Raw genomic sequence first — 25020 nt, 5'->3', positions numbered from 1 at the left:
AAAGTACTTAATGGCCATAATAAAAATCTATCACGGAAGACACCTGATGACTTTTATTACTCTACTGTTCTAGTTCCTTTCCTGTTGTTGTGATAACACACTCTTCCTAAAAACAGCTCGGGAGAGGAAAGGGCTTATTTCAGCTTACTGGTTACAGTCTACCATTGAGGGAAGAACTCACGCCGGAGTTTGAATTAGAAACCATGGAGGAACTCTGTTTGCTGGCTCATGCTTATACTGAATTTCGTATAGAGTCCAGGACCACTTACCTGTGCTGCCCTGAACACAGAAGAGCACAGGAAATGTAGTGGGCTGGGCCCTCCTACATGAGTTATCAGTCAGGACAATCCACCACAGGCCAATCTGACATGAGCAACCCCTCCACTGCCTCTTCTCAGGTGACTTTAGGCTGTGCCAAGCTCATTAGGGCAGCCTGCTCACCATTCTTTCGATTACTCAGTTCTGGTCACTTTAGGAGAAGACAGTGGTCTACAGAGCTGAGTGACTGACACTCTTAGGACCCAGGGGACATCATGTGACAAGATCCCTGGGCTTTGGCGTGCATGGTTAGATCCATCCAGCTCACAACATGACTGTCCAGTCCCATCCCTGCCTCCTCAGGAGGAGAAATTTTCACAGCTTCTCTACTTACAAAGCTTATATACCAGCTAGAAAGAAAAGGAGTGTTGGGCCACAAAAGACGAAGACCTATTTCACAAAGAAAGAAACATATCTCTTGCTAGGCATATGGTTCACTTTCCATTTAATCTCATATGCACTGCTACCTAGATACAGCATGAAAACTCTGCAAAAGTTGCAACATAAAAGCTGCTTCAAATGTACCACACAATCAATCAAGTGTTTATTAGAGGCAATTCCAGGTTTAATATTTTAAAAAAATGAGCCATCAAAATAAAGCAACAAGAATTTAGAATACAGGATAATTTCATGCAGGAACACTGAGTAGTGTCATTCTTAGTAAAAATAAAAGTTTAAACACTAACATAAACTTCATTCAGGCTTAGTAGGCAGGCCACTGTAAAGGAAATAATGCCAACAACAGCAACAAAAATAACACACCACAAAATACAAAGGTCTTTTAGGGAATTTATGTGTTGGAGGTAGCTTAGTTCTTGGTGATTGGTTCAACTTCTATTTTCCACGTTATCTTTTTTTTTTTTTTTTTTTTTTTTTTTTTTTTTTTTAATTAAACAGCTATTGTAGCAAAGGTCTCAAGTGTTCCCAGGTAATGGAAGAACATCCGTGTTTTCTTGAGCAAACATTCAGGCTCACTTTCTTTGCTCACAATGGCCACATTCAGGCGGGCCCCACGGCAGAGAGGGAAAGCACCTAGTTAGCCTAGTTATGGCTGTTCTCAGCTCCACTGAGATTCCACAGAACCCAATCATCTCAAGAGTTTCTGTTGGTGATCTCTTCTTGTTCTTTAACCAGTGGACTTTCCCTTATTCACCCAATTTATCAAGCCATTAAACAGAACAGATACAACATGAATTCAAGTAATTTTCCAAACACTTGGGGTAAAAATAATTTAGTGTATTCCTGTCCTACCCCCACCAGTCCGTCTCTTCAAGACAGGGTTTCTCTACGTAGTTCTGGCTGTCCAGAAACTGAGTAGACCAAGATGGCCTCCAACTCACAGAGCTCTGCCAGTCTCTGCCTCCCCAGTGCTGGGATTAAAGGCATGTGCATCAACACACCCAGGTTAATTGAATCTATTCTTAACAGCAGGCTCTTATGAAACTTCCTAATATAATTTTGTAGTGTAGCAGAATAACCCATGTGAGTTCCATAAAGTGAGTGATTTTACAGACTCCTCTCAGCCAAAACTACTGAAATCAACACTTAAAATATATAAGAAATATTAGCATTTACAGTTTTGGTTTGGTTTTGGAGACAGGGTCTCACTATGTAACCCTAGATGGCCTGGAAGTTGCTTTGCAGACTGGGCGTGCCACCACACCCCTTCCAGAATTTATATCTTTAACAAAAAGTTTCTGATACAGGAAAAGCAAGTGTCAGGGGAAACCATATGATGGGAGTTTTGTTTTGTGTGTTTTGATACAGTCTCACTATGTAGCCTGCGATGGCTTTGAATCTGCATCTTCCTGTGCCTGCCTCTCAAGTGTTGGGATCCCAGGAGTACACCACCTTGTCTGGCACAATGTGGCAGTAGTCATCATAACATTAGGTATTCTTCTAACTCAAATACATGTTGAATAATATCATATGTAACATGAAACAAATCTATCAGGCTACATCTAAAAAAAACGAGTTAGGTGGGGGCTCCTTCACAAGTTTTTACTCTGTGTGTAGGCTGTAACGTACCCTTTTACTAGTCCAAGTCCAGGGTCAAGTAGCAGTTTGCTTTATTAAATGAGAATTGAGTAGCCAATCCACAGAAGGCAGAGGTCTAGTCTAGTCTTAGTTCCGTGTGCACTAACCCTTTGAAATTCCAGCGAGCACAAAAGGTGTGTGCTCTCCCAGAGACCAGAACAAGGGGCTGTTATGAACAAACATGGTTTTCCTGGTCTCTGCCACCGACACGGAGCCCATAGTAAGATGGCACTTGAGCGGGGACTGAAGGAACCTAGTAAAATAACCAAGCCAACTTGGAGTTCAAAATCAAATCTACCATGTTAAAATTTTATGATCCTCTAAAAATGAGATACAGAACTCCCACAAAGGCCCACACAGACTGTAGGCTATCTAGAAAAACCAAACACTTGCTCAAACGACATTGAGACAGTCCCTAGCCATATGACTATTGAGAAGAGGCAGAAGGCATACTATCAAGATAAAGTTTATAGCAGATTAAGAGTAAATCACAAAGGGTGACAAAGCGTCGATTTAATTCTTATACTGTTCTTTTCTGATAACTCTGGCAAAGTAGTTTAGAATCCTTTGGTGTCTGTTGAACAGTAAACCAATATTATTTTCAATATAATTTGATAAAGTACATATGATAACTTTTAAAATCAAAGTACAATTTCATTATTTAAACACACACACATAGATGAAGGCCTTGTGGAAATGGTGCTGGAGAAAAATGAACTGCCATGCATAAAGTGTTTACTTGCCGCTAGTGAGTAAGATAACTGTAATAAATTCTACCTCCTAGCCAACTTCTCTGATGAAATAAGTTTATCAGGATGAATACTGCTAAAGATCACATTCCCTGTCCACAGGGTCTAGAAAAAAAAAAGAAAAGAAATGAAAAAAATGCTCCTTTTTTTTTTTTTTTTTTTTTTTTAAATGGCAACTATTTGAACACAACAGAGGGGAATCTCCGGATGACAAATTATTCTGGTTCAATGGAAGGCTCAAAAATTTCAGAATTTCTTCAGGGGCAGTGATGTCTGGATTTTGAAAGTGTAAAGGAACTGGTGACTACATTACTGTCAGAGTAAAATGCTGAGCTATAGTTTGGCTCAGTTCCTCCTACAGTAGAGCCAATGAATGACTACATGGCTTTGTGATCATATGAGCACTATAGGGAAGGGACCAAGCTCAATACTCCTGAATAAAACTCACATTAAACTCAGCATTTACGATTAGGTACCACTGACTGACTTTCTGTAGTAATATTTATCAGAATGATATTTTTGTCTTCTCGTTTGAATCGTCTTGAGCTCTCCACTGCAATTTAGTGTTTTGTCCTCGTTCTTCCTACTCACTGAGAAAATCCCTAACCATCACTTCTTCTACACACACCTTCAAAGGCCTTGTTGCTTTCATTAAGTTGGACTTCGAAGACTTAAAGAGACCTCAGGTGCTTGTGATGGAGAACTGTTTTCTTTGAATTTCCCAGCAGTGATCATAACAACATTTGCCTAAATACCACCAAGCCATAACCAAAATCCTCATGGGGCAATTATAAGAAGAGATAAGAAAGGAAGGAAATGAAGGGTGTCTAGAATACACAGGAGCGAATCCCAGAAGCCCTCACGTTACACAGTTCTGACAAGCAAGGCTTCCATGCAGTGTGACATGTCACAGCTATTGAAGACTACTGGTGACCAGTCACTGCACGCTTACTTTTCTATTCATGCACAGACAACCAAATGCCTGATCAGCTATCTCCTCATCTCCCAGTGATAAGCCCACAGGTCACTCATAATGCATTGCCAAAAAAGGAAAGTAGACAAGAGGGGTGAAAGAGCCAGGAAATAACACATGTGAACACTGGATGTGAAATTCAAATAAGCAGAGTTACAAAGGAGCTGCTGTGGAAACAGTGATACTCCCACCATGGAGAGCTGCTCAAGAGTCAGCCCATCAGCTCAGCGAAGGTGAACTCACTGATGTGGATGAAGACGTCATTCCCACCACAATGGTGATGTCCCAGGGGATGTGAGTCTGGCAAAGGAACAAACAAAAACAGGAAGAAACAAAAACAAACTGCAACAACAACAAAAACATCAAATAAACAAATCCACCACAGAACTCTGAGATGTTTCATGAAATTAAAAGCAGGAAGACGAAATGTTGCAGGCTGATACGAACCAAGAAGGGGGTCTGACAATTGACCAGGGGATGTTTTCTGTGTTCCCAAAATTACAGAGCAAAAACAACAGTGTCATTCGAACCGCACTTCAGACATTTTAAATACTGACTTTTCAGCAGTCTGATTCATCATGCATGAATTATCCACATTACTGTTATTTTCATTTCCCAGATGCAGTGATCAAAGGGAAATTTTTATATCTTTTGCTATATGTTTTTATTTTTATAAGATGGGTTCTTACTGTGTAGCTCTGCTGTTTGTTTGGTAATGGTAGCCAGGATCACAGGACCGTACCAACAACCCAGCTTGTTTTGACAACATATTTTGAAGGCCAATGTATGACAGTAATTTTCCTGTCTATTATCAAGACTGTTTTGCAGAGCTCAGCTTCCACGGTCAGGTTCATGGTCATGTGGCTGAGTGCAAAGTAGAGATTATCTGTATAGGTTAAGGGTTAAAGGAAAAGAAAACAACAGATAGCCAGCTTTTTATATATAGCTGGGCCTTAAGCCTGAAAAAAAAAAAAAAAAAAAAAAACTACAGTACTATGCAGCACTTGAAAGTACCTATCAGCCATCTAAATGTAGGAAGGAAGTTATGGAATCACAGTGTAGTGAAGAACCCCAAAAATCAGCCAGGAGCCTGTGCTGACATTAAGTTGATACAAGACAATGGGTCTGTCTTAAGGTTTCTATTGCTGGGATAAACACCACGACCAAAAGCAATGTGTTTAGGGAAGGGTTTCTTTCAGCTTTGAACTCTCGGGCCACGCTCCATCACTGAGGAAAGGTTTTCAGTGTCCTGAGCTTTTCTGTAAATGAACTGTCCTGGAAGGTTTAGGTTTAGGTTTCTTCTTGAAGGGCAAAAGATTCACATGCAGATCCAGAGAGACCCCTGAGAAAAATGTCCTGTGGTCAAGTTCAGACCAGGATGGAAAGTTTAAAGGAACTAGAAATCCAGAAAGGAAAAGTCTTAGATCTGTGTTATCCTGAATGCATAGCCCCACAGGTGGAATAAACCAACAGATAGGATAGCATGTCAGAACCAAGGAGCCTTTTATAGGGTGGAGGGGAATGGTGAGTGACTGAATGATTGATTGATTGATGATTGACTGAGGGCAAATACAAGTTAGGCGGAGATAGCATCTTGACTACACTGACTGACGTACGGTGGCCTCAAAGCCAACAGGCGTGTGCACTCTCTTCCACACGTCAAACCTTGAGCTCGGGGCCCAGCAGTCCCCAGAGGGTGTGTACTGCTGGAAGGAATCAACATCAACATTTTGCTCTACTCAAAGTGGTACATCATCCTTCCCGTGGGTAAGTTCAAGGCCGGCAGACACTCCAGCGGCTAACAGCACCGTCCAAATCCAGGATTACCAGGTAACAGCCAGGTGACTTCGGACAAACTGCCCGTCTCTTATCTTCAAAATAGAAACAACAATCCCCGAAACGCTGGCTGAGTAGTCCCTGTGGGGTATAAATGGTTTCGGTGGAAAGCACCTGGCACGGTGAGTGACCGCTCCTTAGAGCAAGAGCTCCTCAAGTATTCTGCTGCTATTATGACTCCTTAACTGTAAGTGCGAGGCCAGGCTGGGCGAGCCAACCATAGAGGTTTGTCTTCCACACCACTCCTACTCTCCCTCAGGCTCCACACCCCCTGTCTAAGGTGAACCAAAATGAAACACTTCCCCTAAGTATTTCTTTAGGTTCATACACACTCTCCTTAAAACGCAATAGGCAAAATAGAAATATCAAAAAAAGAATGTTCAAACTCACTAATACAACACTGACATTCCCCCCGCCCCCACATATGTTAAATTAGCAGGAGGATTTCAGAACTATGGCAGTGTCAGGACCCTGGGATGAGTGATGGACATTTTCGCCAGTGGTTGCAGTAATTGACAGGGTGGCTCTGGAGCACGTGTTGGCAGAGTCTGTCTGCAGGCTTAGAGCACCAGTGCTGTCTGAAAGCTCGTACACTTCCATCAAGAGTTTTGCAGTATCAAAATTTGGAAACTTCCTTCATACCATTAGGATGAAAGTTCAATAAAACATTACACAGGCATAGCAGGAGAGTACAAACAGCCATGGCAACACTCTGAAGACACAGGGACAGAGGAGTGTACCAACAGATAAGCTGCATGAGCCAATTTACAGTTTCCTTTTATAGAAGAAAAACAGCAAAAAACAAACAGAGACAGAAAGGGAAGCTGGAAGGTTACTAGAATCCAAAAAAAAAAAAAAACCCTTATTTCTAGATATGGGGCCAACAGATGGTCTATTTTCTTGATAATTTCTTACAGAATGCATTTCACAGTTAGAAAAAAAAATCATTGATCTCATTCTACATAAATATGGCTGGTCATAAAGATTCATTTCTGAGCCTTTCCACTGAAAATGGTGTTGCTGATGATAATGTCATAACCAGAAAACTTCTGTCAACCCAAATTCAACAGCACTGCTGTGAAATCGCTGCGCGATCCTTAAAATGCTGTTTCCTGCCTGAGTCACATGACTCAGCCCTGAAAGCCTGGGTCTGCCAATGTGGCTGAAAGCTTTCCCTAACACCAGTGATTATGGAGCAGGGCCTGAGGCCGTATCAGCCATTTCCTTAAAATAAGAGGCTTACTGAAATTCTCAGATAACTTCCAGCGGCGTCTGCAGTCTTGGAAGTAAGGGCTATGGTGTGTTGACAGTTGCCACCGTCAGCCCTTGTTCCCCTCTCTTTCCATTTAGACACAACCTGAGAGAATTTTTGAAGTCTCTAAACACTTCCAGAGCCTCGCACGCTGGGCACAGCTCTTCCAATAAACCGTCAATCATCTCACATCTGTTTTTATGTCTCGCTGAGGGCACACTCAGCCTCACATTCCGAGGAAAAGAACTTCATGGACTATCCAGCAGGCGGTCCCCTGTGGTAACTAACTGTTCACCTCTCTAAAGGCCACAGAGCACATTTAATGAGCACCATTCTCTCCTTACCTGAAGAGCTGTTTACTGTTCCCTCAGTGACTACGTCAGGGGACTTACAGGGCAGGTGGATCTTACATCTTAAAAGTTTGAACCTTTAGTCTGTCACCGTAGAACTTCAATTTTCCTTACTATACTGTGTGGGCATACCGAGGAGGTCAGACATGTTCCTGGTGGGATGGCTATTGGCTGGCGTGTGGATACTGCTGGGTCAGAGCCTGACCTAGAATGCAGATAACCCTGTGATGACAATTCTACGCTACTGATGGCAAGTCAGACACAGCATCAAGATTTGGCTATGCAACTGTCAAAGCAAGGCCACCGAGCACAGCTCCTTCCATTAGGGGCTGCAGACCTGCACAGCAGGCACAAACAGGGCTTTGTCTACAGATAAGCTCTAACAGAGGAAAGGAGTCAGAGCATCCTAAGGCCCCAGAGCACAGGATTCTGTCTTTGCACTCAAGTATCCTATGACTGTTTGTTTACAAATAAGACAACATTTGTAAATAATCATGTCACAGGACTGAAGGTGTTATCAACATTTCTACTCAACACCCCCCCCCCCCCCCCGGAGAAATCTCAAAACACCATCCATAGCAAAACACCTTAAACTTAAACATGAGTTGTGGTAAAATACGGGGGACAACATATGCTTTAAAGAAACTACGAGGAAATTGGTTTTTCTTATTTACCACAGTAACACTTTTCCTACGAGCTAGTTAGAGAGAGAGAGAGTATTCATGGATAATGACCTAGAACAGTGGTTCTCAACCTTCTAATTCTGGGACACTTTTAATACACCTCCCCCAGCCATAAAATTATTTCACTTATATTTCATAACTGTAATTCTGCTACTGTTGTGAATCCTAATCTAAATATCTGATACGCCAAATGTCTGATACACAGTCACCAAGGGTAGAGAGCCATGGCCCTAGAAACACCCATTGTATCACCAAAGCATAAGATAAGTGGAAAAAAATGACATTGATGTACTTACTTAAAATACCAAACTTTCCCCAGAACAGGAGTATAGCCAAAATTGGGAAAATAACAATGAGGATCTTTTCATTTGGAGAAAACCACGAAACTGTGAAGAAAGAAAACAAAAACCATAATTAGTATTTAGTATACTTACTGCTAACAGTCTCAAATATATCTTTATTCCTCTAGTAAAAGACATAAATAATTAGAGCTGTGGGCCATGGTTTATACACACATACACAGTGCCAAAACACATCTCATGTATAACTTACTCAGCAACAAATGCTTTGACTGTATGTATGATGTGTGCAGCTGAGTGGAGTCTAGAGGTTAACCAGAGGTTCATGTCTAGTGTCTTTCTCAATATCTTCACACCTTGGTTTTTGAGTCAGGGTCTCTAGCAGACTTGAGGATCACTGATTAGAGTAGGTTGTGGCCACTGAGCTCCGGGATACAGCTGTCCCTGAGTCTCCAGTGCTAAGCCTCGGCCTTTTGTGTAGATGCTGGGGATCTGCACTCAGACCCTCAAACTTGTACCACAAGCAATTTATCTACTGATCTGGTCCCCAAGTCCCATAAAAGAACACATTTTATTTAGGAGTCCGAGAGGTCTGGTTACTTGGGTGTGCCTCAGCATACTCCTTTGTCCTGTGTTCTGAGGAAGAGCAGACGGTAGTGGAGAACGCTCTCTGGTTCCACATTGCCAGGTGTGGAAAACAACCCTGACTCAAACCCTGTGTGACTGTAGGCAAAGCCTGACACCTCCTTTCTTCAGTGCCCTTGAGTGACACAGATTCTGTTTGTTGAAGAATTTCTACTACTAATGGAGATTATGTATGTAAAGGGCATTAGGCAAAGACTGCCGCTTACCACGTGCTCACTGACTGTGAACTGCAGTTATTGTATGTTTGTTGAATATCTGTGTGTGCAAAGTGCCCGAATAGCCATCAAGGAAGAGTAAGTGTTCTTTTAAAGCCTGACTCAGGGGACCAGGTAAAAAAGCTCTCAGGATCACTAGGCCCTTCTGCTTACTGTGACTATGACCAACATGGGTATCCCTGGCCTTTTCCTGAACTGACCCTTGAAGAGAAGACTAAACTCATAAGCCACGGACTTCAAAAGGCTAGTTTTATGTAAACACAAAGAACTTTCGGTTATTAAGGAAGCTCTTCCGGTATGTCACAGATCACACAGTGAAAATCCGCCTTACCCCTGCATCCTATCTACATGGAACTTAGATACTGAGATTCCAAATAAGACTTGTTCAGAACTTTTAAAGTGTTAGGTTTTACTTCAACTGATCATCCCACTGGACTGAAATTCTATGCATGAGATCTGTTTTTCTCTAACAACGAAACCGAGTACACACACTGAAAGAATTTCAAAGTTTGCCTCTACAGAGGTGTGTGCTAGCTGAAGAGCATTTTGGCTCCTGGCTCCTTTCCCAAGCAGTCACTGGAATTCCTCTGAGATCAGCTGCATGCATCCCTTCTGCCCTTGCTATCAATGAGGAAGTTCATGGGCTTTCATCCACAGTGACAGCCATGTGCTTCTTATGTTAAGCTTACACACTAAATACTGGTGAAAGTATACTAATCCCTATAATATAACGAAACCGTAAAGTCTATCTTGAAAATAGCAGTGCTTTACAATCTAATGTTCTGCCCTGTGCACAGTAGACACAACACATTTGCTGTTGAAGGTAACAATTATTCCAAAGTAGTGAATGAACAGTGTGCCGGCTGGTTTTATGTCACTTTGACACAAGGAAGAGTCATTTTAGAACAGGGAACCTCAATTGAGAAAATGCTTCCGCTGTATCAGCCCATGGGTGGGCCTGTGGAGCATTTTCTTGGTTGATGATTGATGTGGGAGGGCCCAGACAACTGTGAGCAGTACCCTGGTGAGGCTGGTGGTCCTGGATACTGTGAGAAGGCAGGCTGAGCAAGGCATGAGGAGCAAGGCAGTAAGCAGTACCCACCCATGGCTTCTGCTCAGTTCTTGACACCAGGTTCCTGACATGAGCTCCTGCTCTGGCTTCCCTCAAAGATAGAAATGAACCCTAGATTGCTTTTGGTCATGGTGTGCTATCATAGCTAGGACAAATGGAATATAAGTTTTTGATGCTCATTGTTGAATATCTCTGAGAGAAATATTCACAGATATTCTGCATCAAGACCTTAATGTCCAACTGTGTAACTGAATATTATCTTAACTTCATGCAACATAAAATCCTAGTAGCAAAGGAATTGGGCAATACTCTCTGCAAGGATTTGAACAAAATCTTATGATTTAATAAGTATGCTCAATAAATTCATTTTTCCTAATTGAGACCTTCTATTATGCTGCTTTGATCTGTATACGCTAACTACTCATATCTGTATGATGTGTGGAATGATTAACTTAGGGAAAAGGAGGCACTGCGTACTATGGACCTTCTGTTTTCAAATTCCTAATTCACTTTGATATTCCCACCACCCTAAACCTTCTCACTCAGGCTTCTTCATTCCAGCAGTGATCACCCTATGTTTTTTTTTTTTTTTTTTTTAATTTTTGCCTGACTCAAGTTTCATTCATATCTCACAGATGCTTAGACAGAACTGCTAACTCTTACATTAAAATATAATCGGTATGGGAATCTCATGTTTAACTTGAGCTGAGAATGATGTCCCTTCACTGACCCTTCCCCATAAACACCAGTCTTAGCACACAATAGCAGGAAGCCATTAGCAAAAATATGAGACATTTTCAACTACAGTTGTTTATTCATTTTCAGTTATCCTAGCAGCATTCAAAGAAAGCCCATCTCCTTTCTACAGCAGCAGATTAACAGTTAGGGTCGGCACTATAGGGGACGCCGACCCTAAGAAGGAACAAAAGCAGAGAACAGGCTCCGGCGGGGTGGTGGTAAGGATGGCTTGGAAAAGACCTCTGTGGAAAGGAACTGCTCTGAGTCTTGTGTGGGAAGGAGCCTGCCACATCGAGACTGAAAAGAGGAGACACCAAAGCAACAGCAGTTCAAGGAGCCAAACAGATGACCTCTGTGGATGGGGCCTAGTGGCACAGACTAGATTGGAGGGGGATGTGGAGGCGAGCTTTAATTCCAAGATGGCAAGTGATTGAAAGCTCTTGTGATGGAAAGAAGATAACCTGATTTTCTTAACTAATTAATTCTCTCTGTGTGTGTTTGTGTAGGTCAAATAACATTTTTCAGAAGTTAGTTCTCTCTTTCTACCATGTGTGTCTGGGGATTGAGCTCATGCAGTGAGAGCTGGCTGTGAGTGTCTCTACCTGCTGAGCCATCTTGCTATCTATCTCACATGAAATTAAAATGTCCGTCAGTCCTGCAGGATGCAGGATCACAGGATCACAGACAAGCTGACTTGTCAGAAGTCACAGCCTCAATAACGACACAGAAAGAGAGAGACATGTGACCAACAAGAAGCACCCTCGGTTCAGTTTGCCTTGTCCCATTTCAAGTTGAGATAGAGAATTGATCCTAAGGAGGGTAGTAAGAATGAGGGCCTTCGAGCATCAGCGATGGCTGAGTGAACTGGACTCATCCCCCATAGACAAGAATAAGCTTGGGAGAGCAGCTACAGTCTGCCCAGCAGGGGACAAATCACAGCACAGCAAGTCCCAGCTGGACTGAAGGAAGACCTGGCCCGCGATGTCAGGCAGGTCAGGCAGGTCCCTGGGAGGTAACGGTGTCTCTGCACACCAAGCAGCCTGGCAGCAAGCTGGAATGCTCACAAGCAAGCTTCCTGGCACAAGAGAAATGGGGAATGAGTTGCTGCAAGGGGTGATGATTACCCAAGGCCTGGAAGACTCTATGAAGAAATAATGAGAAACGGAAGGAGACAGTTCAAAACTAAAAGAAAGTGATATACAGGGAAAAAATGCCTTAAGATTCCTAAATAGGAACATGTAAGAATCTGCTACAGGTTGATGCAAACTGCACATACTCTGCCCTCATTTTCACACCAAGATGTGTGCATGTTCCCTGGTGGTTAAGTATGCGGGGGAGGAAAGCAAGAGGATGTCTACAATTCTTTGTTAAAAATGCTGTTGCAGATTTCTGTTGGAGTCTAGCTCCTGTCACTAACACGAATGTGTTAACCTTCCCTGATCTGTTATGCTGGGGAAAGGCTGACTCACTAAACTGGACATTTAAAAATCAATTGAGCGGACTCAAGAATCAACTGAGCTGGGCATGGGTGGTACACTTCTATAATATAAACCTTCAGAAGGCTGAGGCAGGAGTATCATCAGTTTAAGGCCAGCCTGAACTATATTGCTAGACCCTGTCAAAAAATGCTAGGGGTAAAATCCCCTGTGTTTTATATAAACCCGTTTAGATGTCCATTAAGCCACTGATTTACAGAAGTGTTGTCAGGTGCCATTAACTCCTCCTCCCCAAGGGGAGTGAGAGACAAGGCACTTCTCTAAGATCCATTTCAGCTTTGACTTTCTATGGCATTAAGGAAATTAATTAAGCATAAAATGATCTAAGAACAGTATCTCAGAACTGGGAAAGATACTCCAAGGACATTCGCTCTAGTTCTACCCAAGCTATGGCTGACAACTCTCCCCTACATGCTCCCAAGCTCCCATTCCTCATTAGGAAGATGACACCCAGGTACATGAATTTCTTATTACTAAAAAGACAGAAATGATACAAAGGAGGGTGTGGTCTGTGGAGAGGGGTTTAACCCTTGCTTCTGACCTGACTGTAGTGACATGCAGGATGTCACTCCTGCAAAACGGGCCTGCCTACAAAGGTGTAGGGACCATTCCTCTTCTTCAAATACATTGCAACACATAATCACATATAGTGTAACTAATATTTTCTCTTCTGGCCTGACAATGCTCTCCATAAAAGCCATAGACTATCAAAAGCACCAACACCAGGCACGAGAGACCCACCCGTTGAGTTGTTGGTAAAGGTTGTCCAAGAGACTCCCAAAACATTACAGGCTATTGCTGTCGCTCGTGGTTACCTCCTAAAGGTGGAAGGAGATGTCATTGCTGAAGACAGCATGAACTTCAGACATAGGACTTAGAGGACCTGAGCTGGATATGGCTTGAACGTCTCCTCCCTGAGGAGTAACTTCTGTGGAATCAAAAGGTGTCATGCAAGCTTCCAAATGAGGGAAGGAACCAACAGTTGATGCCCATGAACTGCCACAACAACCAGCATGGCACAGTAATCCCATGGGTGCAACAGAGACATGTACACTTTTGTAGTAACCAAATGATCTTTAATTGGACCTAAGTCCTGGTCAACAAGAGGGAAACTCTGTCTGGTATTGTAAGCCTAGCCAAGTACACAGGGATATGGAATTCATAGATCTTGGAGGTGAAGCCATAACAGCCAGGTTACTAGACAGGCATAATTCCTGAACAACATCTAAATACTTACCCTTATGCTACAAGTAAGGGTATTCCTCACATCTCATCAATGAAACTTTTCTTTGCAACACAGACCATTACAGAAAAAAATCACGGCTGATCAAAATGCAAAAGACAAGAGATTGTGTTACACCCAGTCCAACAGCTATATCTATGATACAACTCCTGCATGTAAGCCTCAGGGATTACTGCTGAAGTGGGGAAGGGGGATAGAAAGACTGTTAAGAGCTAGAGGAACTGGGAGTTTTCTGTGAGGATGTGTCTCCTGGAAACTACAGAGATGCTGCACCCATGAAGGCTCACCAACATGGTGACCTAAACAATGACAACACCAATAGACATGCTGACCTCAAAGTGGAAAAGCTCATGGAGCCTCAACTGCAGACAAAGAGCTATTGGCAACTGGGGAACGCTGAGAGTGGGAGAAATCGTTGTTTTCCCCAGGGAAGAGGCCCTAAATTGGTTTTCCAACACGAAGGGGTCAACCCTGACATCATACATATACAAATAACATTATATGGACCGAGCAATTTGCATTTGTGTAGTGTGTGTGTGTGTGTATTTGTGCAAGTGCAATAGCAATTAAATAAAAAGAGGTCTTGAATTTGAGAGAGTGGAGGGTGCTGGAGGAAGTAAAGAGAAAACAACATAATTTCAAGAAACAAAAAAAATTATAAAACATACATATGTAAGCCTCCAAAATGTCACAATAAAATTTATAACATTACAATCCAAGCCAAGTCTTGAGTTGATGCTTTAGGATTATGATGGCTTTTCTGGGGTGTTAACATGACGACTCTACATTTGCCATTCATTTGACCAAGTCCCTGACATAATTGCCTGTGCAATTCTCTCTCTCTCACTTTCACTCTCTCTCTCTTCATGTAAGACTGAGTATGTTGGGTTTCCTATAAATACTACAACTAGAAAAGGAAGTTTGTTGATGCAATTAAGATGGCAATCATCTGCCATTAACAATGGGAGGTTATCCTTGAAGGACAGAAGTTGGTCCAATCAAATGACTCTTAAAGGGCCCTGAACTTATCCTAGAAAAAGAAGTTCTTTGCAATAGAAAAAATCAGTGAGATAAGGAGTCCGTTTCCCTGGCTTTTCATGTGACAAAGAATAGGATGAACCAACAGGAGTGGAGAGAAGACCTTGGCAGACATCCAGCAAAGCAGGGAGCTCAAGGAACTGAATTCTGCAGCAATTATATGAGCTTTTAACAGGATCACGAAATCCCAATGAAAACAGACTGTGGTCAATATCTTGATTTTTGTCATAGAAGTGAGCATAGGGCATAGTCACATCATGATCAGAACTATAAAACCATTAACTATAAATGTATATTGCTGGAAGCTTCAGTAGCATTTTGCTATCCAGCACTACAAAACTAACAAAACTCTACAGCACTTCCACGTCATCACTCTGAACACGGTTTACACCATTCTGATGATAAGAGAACTGACAAAAGTGTTAGGCTGATCTTTTAACCCAAAATCCAAATAGCTTAGGTCCTTAGAGTACTTATTCTAAGTTTTCTGTACCATTGATAATGGAAGTATTAATAACTGCCTTTTAAGTTTTGTTATTTATATATTTATAAAAATTTCATAGTAATTATATATTATGATACTTTTCAAGCCAGGGTAGTCTACATTAAGTCCTGGGTGTGGGATTGACCTTGGGTACATTACTTGAGTCTCATTTTCTGTATGGAGAAGAAACTCCGTATGTAACTCCTACGTCTATATCATAGAGTTCTGGGAAAAGCACAACACATGACATAAATAATACATCTGAATGTGCTCAGATAAATGGGAGGTCATCCCACACCTGCCATTTGCACTGTAATCACTATCTAGAACTTAGAAGCAGCAATCTTTCTCATCATTGAATCCATACTGCCTGCCTCAGTACCTGACCCAACGTAGTCCCCAACAAATCTTTGTTAAGGAGATACCTTCTCTCTCACTCAGACATTGCTGTGATGGAGAGGGCATCCTAAGTTTGCTAATTAAAAAACAAACAAACAAAACATTGAAGACAAAAGACTACAAGAGTGTTTGACTGCTGAATGCTCACCCATAAATGGGGCACTGTACCACCATCTGCAAAGCTCAGAAGAGAGAATAAAAATAATGTAAGAGCCCGAGGACAGGGCCTTGTATTGTGGAATGCTGTCTTCTAAGCGCGACAAGGCCATTGTTCTACTGCACTCACAGCAGCTATGACTACACACACAAGATCCACACAAGACCGGAGCTGTCAATGTCCTGTTATGGAGGGGTGAGAGACTCCTGAGGTCTCACCCTTCTCTGAGAATCCACAGCTGCTACATTCTTGCCAGGCCTCCAGAACTTAACCTGACCGGGGTGGCAAGAAGGTGAAGAAACAGCCAGCCAGCCAGCCGGATGGTCAGAAAAGCCAGAACTGGATGGCGTGGGCTCTCTGATGGAAAGGTTTCTGATGGAGAAACCTCAGAACTCTGGAAGCTCAGCATACTTACTTTATTCAGCTGAATGAGGAGGCAAGACTTACAACTAAACAAGGACGTGGAGCTATTACACTCAGAGAAGTAAGGAGGTATGTTTCACTAACCTGGGAAGGAAGAGTCTCCACCAGGGGAGTAGTTTTCAGGCCATAAAATAGCAGTGTGAGGGGAGAAAAGCTATTGTGGGCATTTTCTGCACACACTATCAGTATCTACACATGGACCAGACAAGGCTTTGTCATTACTTTGAGCCTCACCCCAATCCCGGAGTGGTGGTAGACTTTGCCATTTTCCTGCAGGTCTGAGGCTACAGACCTTGGCATAGCCATGGTCATGTCAACAGCATATTCAAGACTTCATCACTCAGGTGTCCACCACTCCTCCCAGGGGTAGGTCACTCTTGCTCTTGTAAATAACCCCTCACTAATTTTCTATAAGCAATTCTAATAAAAGCCATTAGATTATGTACACATATTCAAAAAAGGACATGAAAGAAGATGGGGGACTATTTGGGAAGAAGAATGGGGATTAGTAGGAGTAGGAAGAGAAAGAGAGGGTAAGGGGGAGGAATGTGATCAAAATGTATTATACACATGTATAAAAACATCATGATTGAAACCACTATCATATTTAATAAATATTAATCAAAACAATTTTAAAAGACCCTGAAGACAGGGTAAGTTGAACCTCTTAAGTTTTCCTACGTTAGGTAATGATGAAATATAAAACAAAATAAAAACAAAATGTTCTCTCTACACTCAAGGCCTGGAGCTGGCCTAGAAACACATGAATGTCATAGTGTTTACACATTTTCAGCCCCTGTATACCAAGGCAACAAATGGTCACCATTACCTGTGTTCTACTGAGTGGAATTCAATTACACCCTGGACAATTTCTCTTTCTCATTTATGCTTATATTTGTAAAAAAGCACAACACAGTAAAAAATGATTTCTAATACCTAAATCTCCAATTCCACAAAATAAGCTTCATTATAGTTACAAACACATATTCTCCCCAAAATAATGTTGCATGCCAAGGTTTATTTTACAGTCCTTTTCTCCCCTCAAAAATGACTCTAGGAACAAAGAGGCAACCTACATGATGGGAGAACATCTTTTCAACAACACACTGGACAGGGGATTATCACTTAAAATTTATAAAGAACTCCAGAAATTAAACCCCAGAATGTTCCTAATTCATCTGGTCAACAGATGGGTTACAGAACTGAACAGAGAGTTCTCAAAAAGAGAAATAAACTAATAAAAAAAATGGTACATATACACAATGGAGTTTTATATAGCTGTAAGGAAGAATAAAAATTATAACATCTGTGGAAAATAAGATGGAGAAAGGTATCAAAAACATGCAGTTGAAAAAAGACAGCATATTCAAGAGAATAATGACAGCCAAACTGGGTATCTTCCTGTAGAATCTTTAGATCCATTTTGTTTACCCTGTACAAAAAAATCAGCTAGAATTGGACCAAACACCTTAATTTAAAAGCCAAAATATTGAAATTGCTAAAGGAAAATATAGGGAATACATTTCAAGATAAACATATAGATAAGAACTTTCTGAATAGATCTCTAATAGTGCAAGAACCACCAAGAATCAACAGATGAAATAACATAAAACTAGTTTCTGCACAGAAAAAGAAACTATCAGCCAGGGCAAAAGACAGCCTGCAGAATGGGAGAAGATCTTTAACAGCTATACTTCAAATAGGAGGCTAATATCAAAATTTACAAGGAGTGAAAACTAAAGAAAAAAAAACCGATAGTCAATGAATAGGCTATTAAAGGATCAATTCTCAAAAGAAGAAACACAAATGGCCAACAAGTATTTTTAAAAGTGTTCAATATCCTTAGTCATCAGGGAATTGCAAATTACAGCTACTTGGAGTTAGCAACTCATCCTAGTCATTAAGAAATCTAACAACAGATGCTCATGAGGATGCAAGGAAAGAAGAAACCTTATTTTATTGGTGGTGGTAGTTCAAGCAAGTACAGCCATTACAACAGTTTCTCAAAATACTTGAAAAAGCTATTATACAACTCAACTACCCTGTAACTCTTAGACACATCTCAAGTGATTGGTTATCCTACCACAGAAGATAGTTGCACGTCCATGTTACTACTGTACTGCTCACAAAAGAAAGGAAATGGGACCAGCCTAAATGAATAACGAACAGATAATGAAAAGCGGCCTATGTACACAAAAGGATTTTATTCAGCTGTAAAAAAATAAAACAATTAAGCTTGCAGGAAAATCGGTGGCTCTGGAAACACAGAAGACACACGTTCTCTTTCACAAGTACATCCTAGCCTGTTGTGGGTGTGGGTGTGGGTGTGAGTGTATGGGTATAAATGTGGGGAAAGTCTAAAATGCTACAGAAGATACCAAGAAATGCTGAGAATGGGTGATTGGAAGCAATAAGGAGTAGGCAAAAAGACGAAGGGTGCATGAAAGAGTCAAAGAGACTGGGGGAGGGGTTACCAGGAGAGGACCAGAAAGGGGGTAGTGAGATGAAGGGGCAAAAGAATCTGCTAAAATACACTGTGAAAATGCCACAATGATATTGAATACATTTTACACTAATTTAAAAACCACAACAGTCGCAATTTTTAAAAAGGGAAAATGTTACCAACCCATGGCTCCTGATCACAACAAAGGTGCAGAGAGAAATTAGGTCATTCTTAGTGCTGATAACAACGTATGAACAGCCACTCTGGAAACCTGTTAGCGGTTCCGTTCAAAGTACGGATAACTTGAAACTGGAAATGATCAACATATCTTGCACAGGTGAATGACTAAATAAGCTATGAGAAATCAATGGAATACACCTTGCTAAAAACCCACTGGGTTAGTATGTGTTATGAACATGTGTTATACTGACCAACAAGCAAACACATAAACACAGTCAAACCCAAGAAACCCACCGTCTCTAGGACATCATGCCGAGTGGACATACCTTAGATGATCATCTGCTATGCAGTGATTAGAATTCATACATATTCATTATGATTCAGTAATTCATTGATCAATGATTATTGAATTGACAAGACTTTGTCAGATGTGGATGACACACTAGTGCCTGCCAGTCATGAGTAACTCAGCATGATGGGTGATTGAGGGTAGGCACAGGGATGTTTGTGCTGATTTACCAGCAGCGTATTGCAATCAAATGGTGGTAGGCAAATGAGATGGGATGACAGAGAACCCCTTTACACAGGACAACTGTGGACTACCTAGTTCTGATATCATGGCACAGCTATATAAGAGGCTGAAGTAAGCACGTACGTCTCTAGTTATTTAAATAAAATATTTTAAAATGGGTAAAAAGTCAGAAACTTCAAGCTTCTGGGAGAATTATTATGTTGCATACAACAGAATTTTCTCATCTTAGTGGCACAAAACAAAGCCTGTCTCAGTTCTGTGAGGGGATCTTGAAGACAAGGAGAAAGCAATTACATACAAAATAAACTCTGTCTTCATGTCAGACACTGGAATTCCATTCCCATTCATCTCCATTCCATTTCTGGCTTTTCCAGTGTGAAACTTAGTTTGTTTGTTTTAATGTTTCCTCTCAGTGACTCACATCACTGTTCCTAATGTCCAGCCCTTTCACTTCTATGTACCTATCTACTCTCTCGGAAAACCTCCAACTAGATCCTATGCCTGCTGCTGACTGACTAGACGCTCCTGAAAGGCAGACATTAAAGAAAGAAGAAGAAGAAGAGGAAGAGGAGGAAGAAGAGGAGGAGGAGGAGAGGAGAAGGAAGAGGAGGAGGAGGAGGAGGAGGAAAGTCTCTTTAATTCAAATTAACATTAATCATAAAATTACAGTATATGTAAGATTCTACGCAGAAAGGCCTTCCACATTCTTCTTGTCTCCTAAGCCATTCCTTCCCTTCTCAGCAGACTTCCAGGCAGCAAGTTTATACCACATAGAATAAACATCCCAAGAAAACAAGATGTTCATCCTCATCTTAGAGCTAGGCAGCCTGGACTAGGAGTCTTCCACTCAAATCTTCCTTGATGACGTGGGTGAACACTGAGTCATGAATATGGCATGTAACTCAGACTGCCTGGTCTCTAACCCTATGTCAGAATGTTTAATCACGACACCCTCCCCCTCCCAATCTGCTAACAGACATTTTTGTAATTTTAAAAGGGAGAACAGATGGAAAGTAGCTGACCTAATTCAGCCATCTTGATCCCACCCAGAGCTGGTCCTCACTGTGTCATCAACTCTGAGATTGGTAATTAATACACCTGGTGATTTAAGTAGAGGTTAAGACAAACTCTTTGACCTCCCCCACCCCCGAGGGAGGAGCAGCCTTGCTAGGCCACAGAGGAGGACACTGCAGCCAGTCCTGATGAGACCTGATAGGCTAGGGTCAGATGGAAGGGGCGGAGGACCTCCCCTATCAGTGGACTTAGAGAGGGGCAAGGAGGAGATGAGGGAGGGAGGGTGGGACTGGGAGGGAATGAGGGAGAGGGATACAGCTGGGATACAAAGTAAATAAACTGTAACTAATATAAAAAATAAAAATTTAATTAAAATTATCAAATAAAAATACTATATAATAATAAAAAATAATAAAACTGTTAGGACTCCTTGTATGTGGTTCTGAAAAAAATAATCAGCCAGCACAGCGAAAAAAAAAAAGAAAAAGAATAGAAAGAAGACTGTTTTACTTCAAATTAACAGCACCGCTGTCCACAACTCACCAACCCACTCATGAAAAGTCTGGGCGCTAGCACCAAGACCGAATTCAATTCGGTTACGTTGAATCCCTGCTTCCCCAGTGTGCTGGCAAGGGTAGCTGGCCACAGAAGCCTCCAGGAATCAGCATGATTACCTAATCTGCAACCTCCTTTCTCCTTCTCGTCCCCTGCCGGGGTAGTGTGGTTAGAACAGGCTGATCCTTGGTCAGGGTTGACGGCTATAAGACCACAAAAAGACGAAATAACAAGGAGCAACTTTACAAATTAATAGAATAACAAAAAAAGTACATTTTGTTTGCAAGAGTTTATTTTGGTTTGGTGAAGTGAGGTCTTGACTCGGGGCCCTGGGTAGCCTAGAACACACTATGTGATTCAGGCTCGCCTCAAATTTACAGCAATCCTCCTGCCTCAGCATCTGTAGTGCGGAGATCAGTCTTGGGCCATCACACTCAGGTAAAGTACATTTGATGACAACAAACAGAAACACCTATTCCCTCAGTAGTGCCCTAAGACCAAGACGGGGCCACGCAACATATAAGTGATAGAAAAGCAAGCGGATTTTATAGGGAAGAGCAGAGAAGTGGTAGGAGAGAACTGGAAGCAACCAAACACTGGGCTTTTATTAATGGTCAGCAATTTGGTTCAAAAAATTTTCTATTTCACTTTTCTCCTTTCCTCCCTCCACTTCCTGTTGTTTTTGAAACGAGGTTTCCTATTACTCGGGCTAGCCTCAAACTTGTATAGCTAAGGCTGGGCCGTGCTCCGGAGTGTTGGGGCTGTAGATGGCAGCCAAGCCGTCTGGCTACTACTGTGCTCCTTTCTAATAGGGCTAGTTCATCGGGACACAGGAGACCTTGACACAAGTCTTGTGCTTTACTGTTACTTTCTTTACAAGCCTGTCTTTCCGGGCTGTAACAGACTACTGGGGTGGGTGAGTTATAAGCAGTTTAACTTGGTTCCTGGTTCTGAGGCATGCTGGTAGCACCTGCTCAGTTTCCAGTTAGGATCTTGTGCGACCTCACAACACTGCAAGAGGGCTGGGTGAAGAGTGAGTGTGTGTATGTGAAAGAGTGTCAGATTTTCTTTCCCTCCAGACGGCTAACCCACCTGCCTGAGAAATGCCTTAATCTCTCCTCGTGACTTCTTCCAGGCCCCGCCTCAGAGCACTCCCACGGTGGCAATCCTATTTCAACACGCGGTTCAGAACAGACGAGGTGCGCCACTTACCCGTACGGTACTTCAGCTCTATGACTGTCTTGCCTTCCCTGGACAACTCTGTCACTTCACACGTGTAGTTCCCCACGGCGGCGTCATTCGTATCCATTTTCAAGGAGGCATCACCTTTCAGTAAGTCTGAGACCGAGATTTTCGCACTGCTGAAGTTTGGGTCTGGAGTAGAGCTGTTTTTACCTCCATCGTAGATGAAGATGTATGTTCTGTTGAACTTCCACTTCACGTACATTTCTTCAGTGCTTTGGGCCTCCACGTTAAGGACAACACAAGGAATGGTGACAGTTTTATTGCATAGAGTGTACTCTACAGACTTGACTTTACTAAACAGTAGCTGAGCTGAACCTGGAATACAGACACAAAAATATTTCATTGTAATATGTATATACAAGGTATTACCTTAGATGTATTACAAACCCCCTTATTGTAAAGAAAAATACTTCAATTATTCATTTAAGCATCCAATACAGGAACAAGGTGAAAAATAGCAACAGATTATTTGCACACCAGCTAGTAGACTGTAACTTTTCTTTATCCAGTCTTAATAATACCAGGTATATATTACCATGCATCTTAGGAACATATTTACCAATTGTGTTAGGACATGCAAGGTATAGTATCTAGCTTTGAAAGCTCTGAAGTAATCGTGTCTGCTTACTGATATATGTAGGGTAATACTGTCCTTACTGTGGGAACATTCTGAATAGAAAACCTAGTATTCTATCCGGGCTCAACTTCTATACACGTCTACTAGATGGAACTTGCTAAAGTGATATGAAATTTATCTCTGCACTCAGGCTGCATAGCCAAAAAAAAAAAAAAAAAGTGGCCAGTTCTATTATACTTTAATATACAAAGCAACTGGAATGAATCAAATCTTATCTTTCCAAGAGGGTGGAAAGCCTTGGAATGCTAACGAGGAAAAAAAAAGTTCTCTGTGGCTATTTCCCGCTTCAAAAGAGACAGCGATAGACATTTTGTATGCAAGTCTCACAAAGGATTACACACAATTGAATGGCATTTTTCCTACCCCCGACATTTCATTGAATCTACAGAACAATTCTGAAATGTAGATTAGAGGTTATTTCTTCCTCCAATAAACTATAAACTACCCCAAAAGCCAAGAAACAAGCTGAAACCAAGAACAAGAATAACCCTTGGCTCTTGTCAATAGCATAACTCACCGCTGACTACCATGCCATACACAAGGCTCAACATTGGACTCAAATGGCACAGATGTGGAGAAACTCCAGTTGTATTATATGATGTGGACATTTATCAAAGCTCTTACCCAAGTCGACTGTTGACTTTTCTTTCAAAACCCAAAGTACCAATGAATATAAAACATTAACTCTGTTAATCTTTAATAACTCCTCCTTCTATATAAACTAGAAATAAAATCGAGGACATAAAATGTTACTGTAAGAGTAGAATTATTAATAAATGCCCATCAGGTTGAATATAAGGATCTATACTGGAATATAATCTGGACTGTGTTCAAGAAGACCCAAGCACAAGTCCTCTGCCTAGCACACTGGTGTGCAGTGCCACGCAATTCACTTTTCTATAGCATGGTTTAATAAGGAGGATCAGCTCAGAGAGTGGGCGAGTTCCTAGAACACTGGGAGCACCACAGGAGAAAACATCCAAGAAATGCTCCCTAAGCAACACCATGCTGCACAAACTGGGTGACCGCATAAAATGGACACCGTGGCATCTACTATAACGAGCTGGGCCCTCTTAGCGCTCCCGGCGATGGGCCACCTGAAGCAGCTTTGGGGGCATCCACGGCTCACCTTTCCTAGTTCCCTAGATCTTTAGCCACCCAAATATCAGGAAGCCCCAGGCAAAACCTGAATGTCCAATTACATTCACTACACCCTTGGAGTTTTGTGTTATTTCCCTGGAGAAAGAGCAACCAAAGGCAAGGAACCTTATTGTACAAAGAGAGATGGGGGAGGGGTGACGTCACAATTACAAAGGATGGATGGCAAATGTCAGAAAATACCTGATTCTGAAATGCACAAAAAGTACCCAGTGTCTTGTCAGTGGGTGCTGGGCATTATCTAACAGAGCTGCAATCATGAGATTCTAGATAGGCTCTGCTTTCACTGAATTCAACCTGGGTGTCTAAAATTGATTAGGCTTTTGCAATTAAGTGTCATGCACAAGATTTTTCTATAGAGTTAGAAATTTTGTGACTGATTTACACCTCATGGAGAAGACTGCAAACAACATCAACTTTTAAAAACTGAAGACACTGACCAATTTTACCATCCATTAATAAATCCTTTCAGCATTCTTGCTTGCCTATAAACATGTCTGCTCTACTGATTTGCCTTCAAAAGTGATTTTGTCTACTTGCTGATTTGTTCTTTAAGGAGCGAAGTTAAAATTTTGATTATGTCCGTTTTGTAGCAGCATGAATCATTTCAAAGTTTAAAAATTATATTCGGATGAGTCATTTCAAAATCATTCTTTCCCAGAAGACACAAGTGAAGAGCTCGGTCATCCTATGAGACACCCCCCTCCCCAACAGAGCCCAGGTAAGAATGAGGTGGCTCACAAACACTCCACAATTTTCTAACTTGTTTGGAATATACATCTTTCAGGGAATACATGAAGTATAAATTGCACTGTATTACTTCCTTCTTGCAATAATAATAATTAAAAA

At 41.6% G+C, this 25020-nt stretch overlaps 1 protein-coding gene across 12 annotated transcripts in view; it reads right to left on the bottom strand.

The window, feature by feature from the left end:
* The window catches only part of Cd47 (CD47 molecule), a 52834-nt gene that overhangs the window by 17896 nt on the left and 9918 nt on the right, over positions 1-25020 (bottom strand). For 3 of the 12 annotated variants that reach the window (XM_060370518.1, XM_060370520.1, XM_060370521.1), the window contains exons 2-3: positions 22344-22691; positions 8495-8584 (exon numbers count right to left, since the gene is read on the bottom strand). In XM_060370518.1, coding sequence (XP_060226501.1) covers positions 8495-8584; positions 22344-22691 — 438 coding nt within the window. Of the gene's footprint in view, positions 1-4320; positions 4378-8494; positions 8585-21250; positions 21335-22343; positions 22692-23530; positions 23629-25020 lie in introns of those variants that run through there. The other 9 variants (XM_060370516.1, XM_060370519.1, XM_060370510.1 and 6 more) reach the window with 8 other exon arrangements.

This window comes from Meriones unguiculatus, chromosome 17, assembly GCF_030254825.1.
Source record: "Meriones unguiculatus strain TT.TT164.6M chromosome 17, Bangor_MerUng_6.1, whole genome shotgun sequence".
Classification (NCBI taxonomy): Eukaryota; Metazoa; Chordata; class Mammalia; order Rodentia; family Muridae; genus Meriones; species Meriones unguiculatus.
This window is presented reverse-complemented; position numbering and strand designations above follow the sequence as displayed.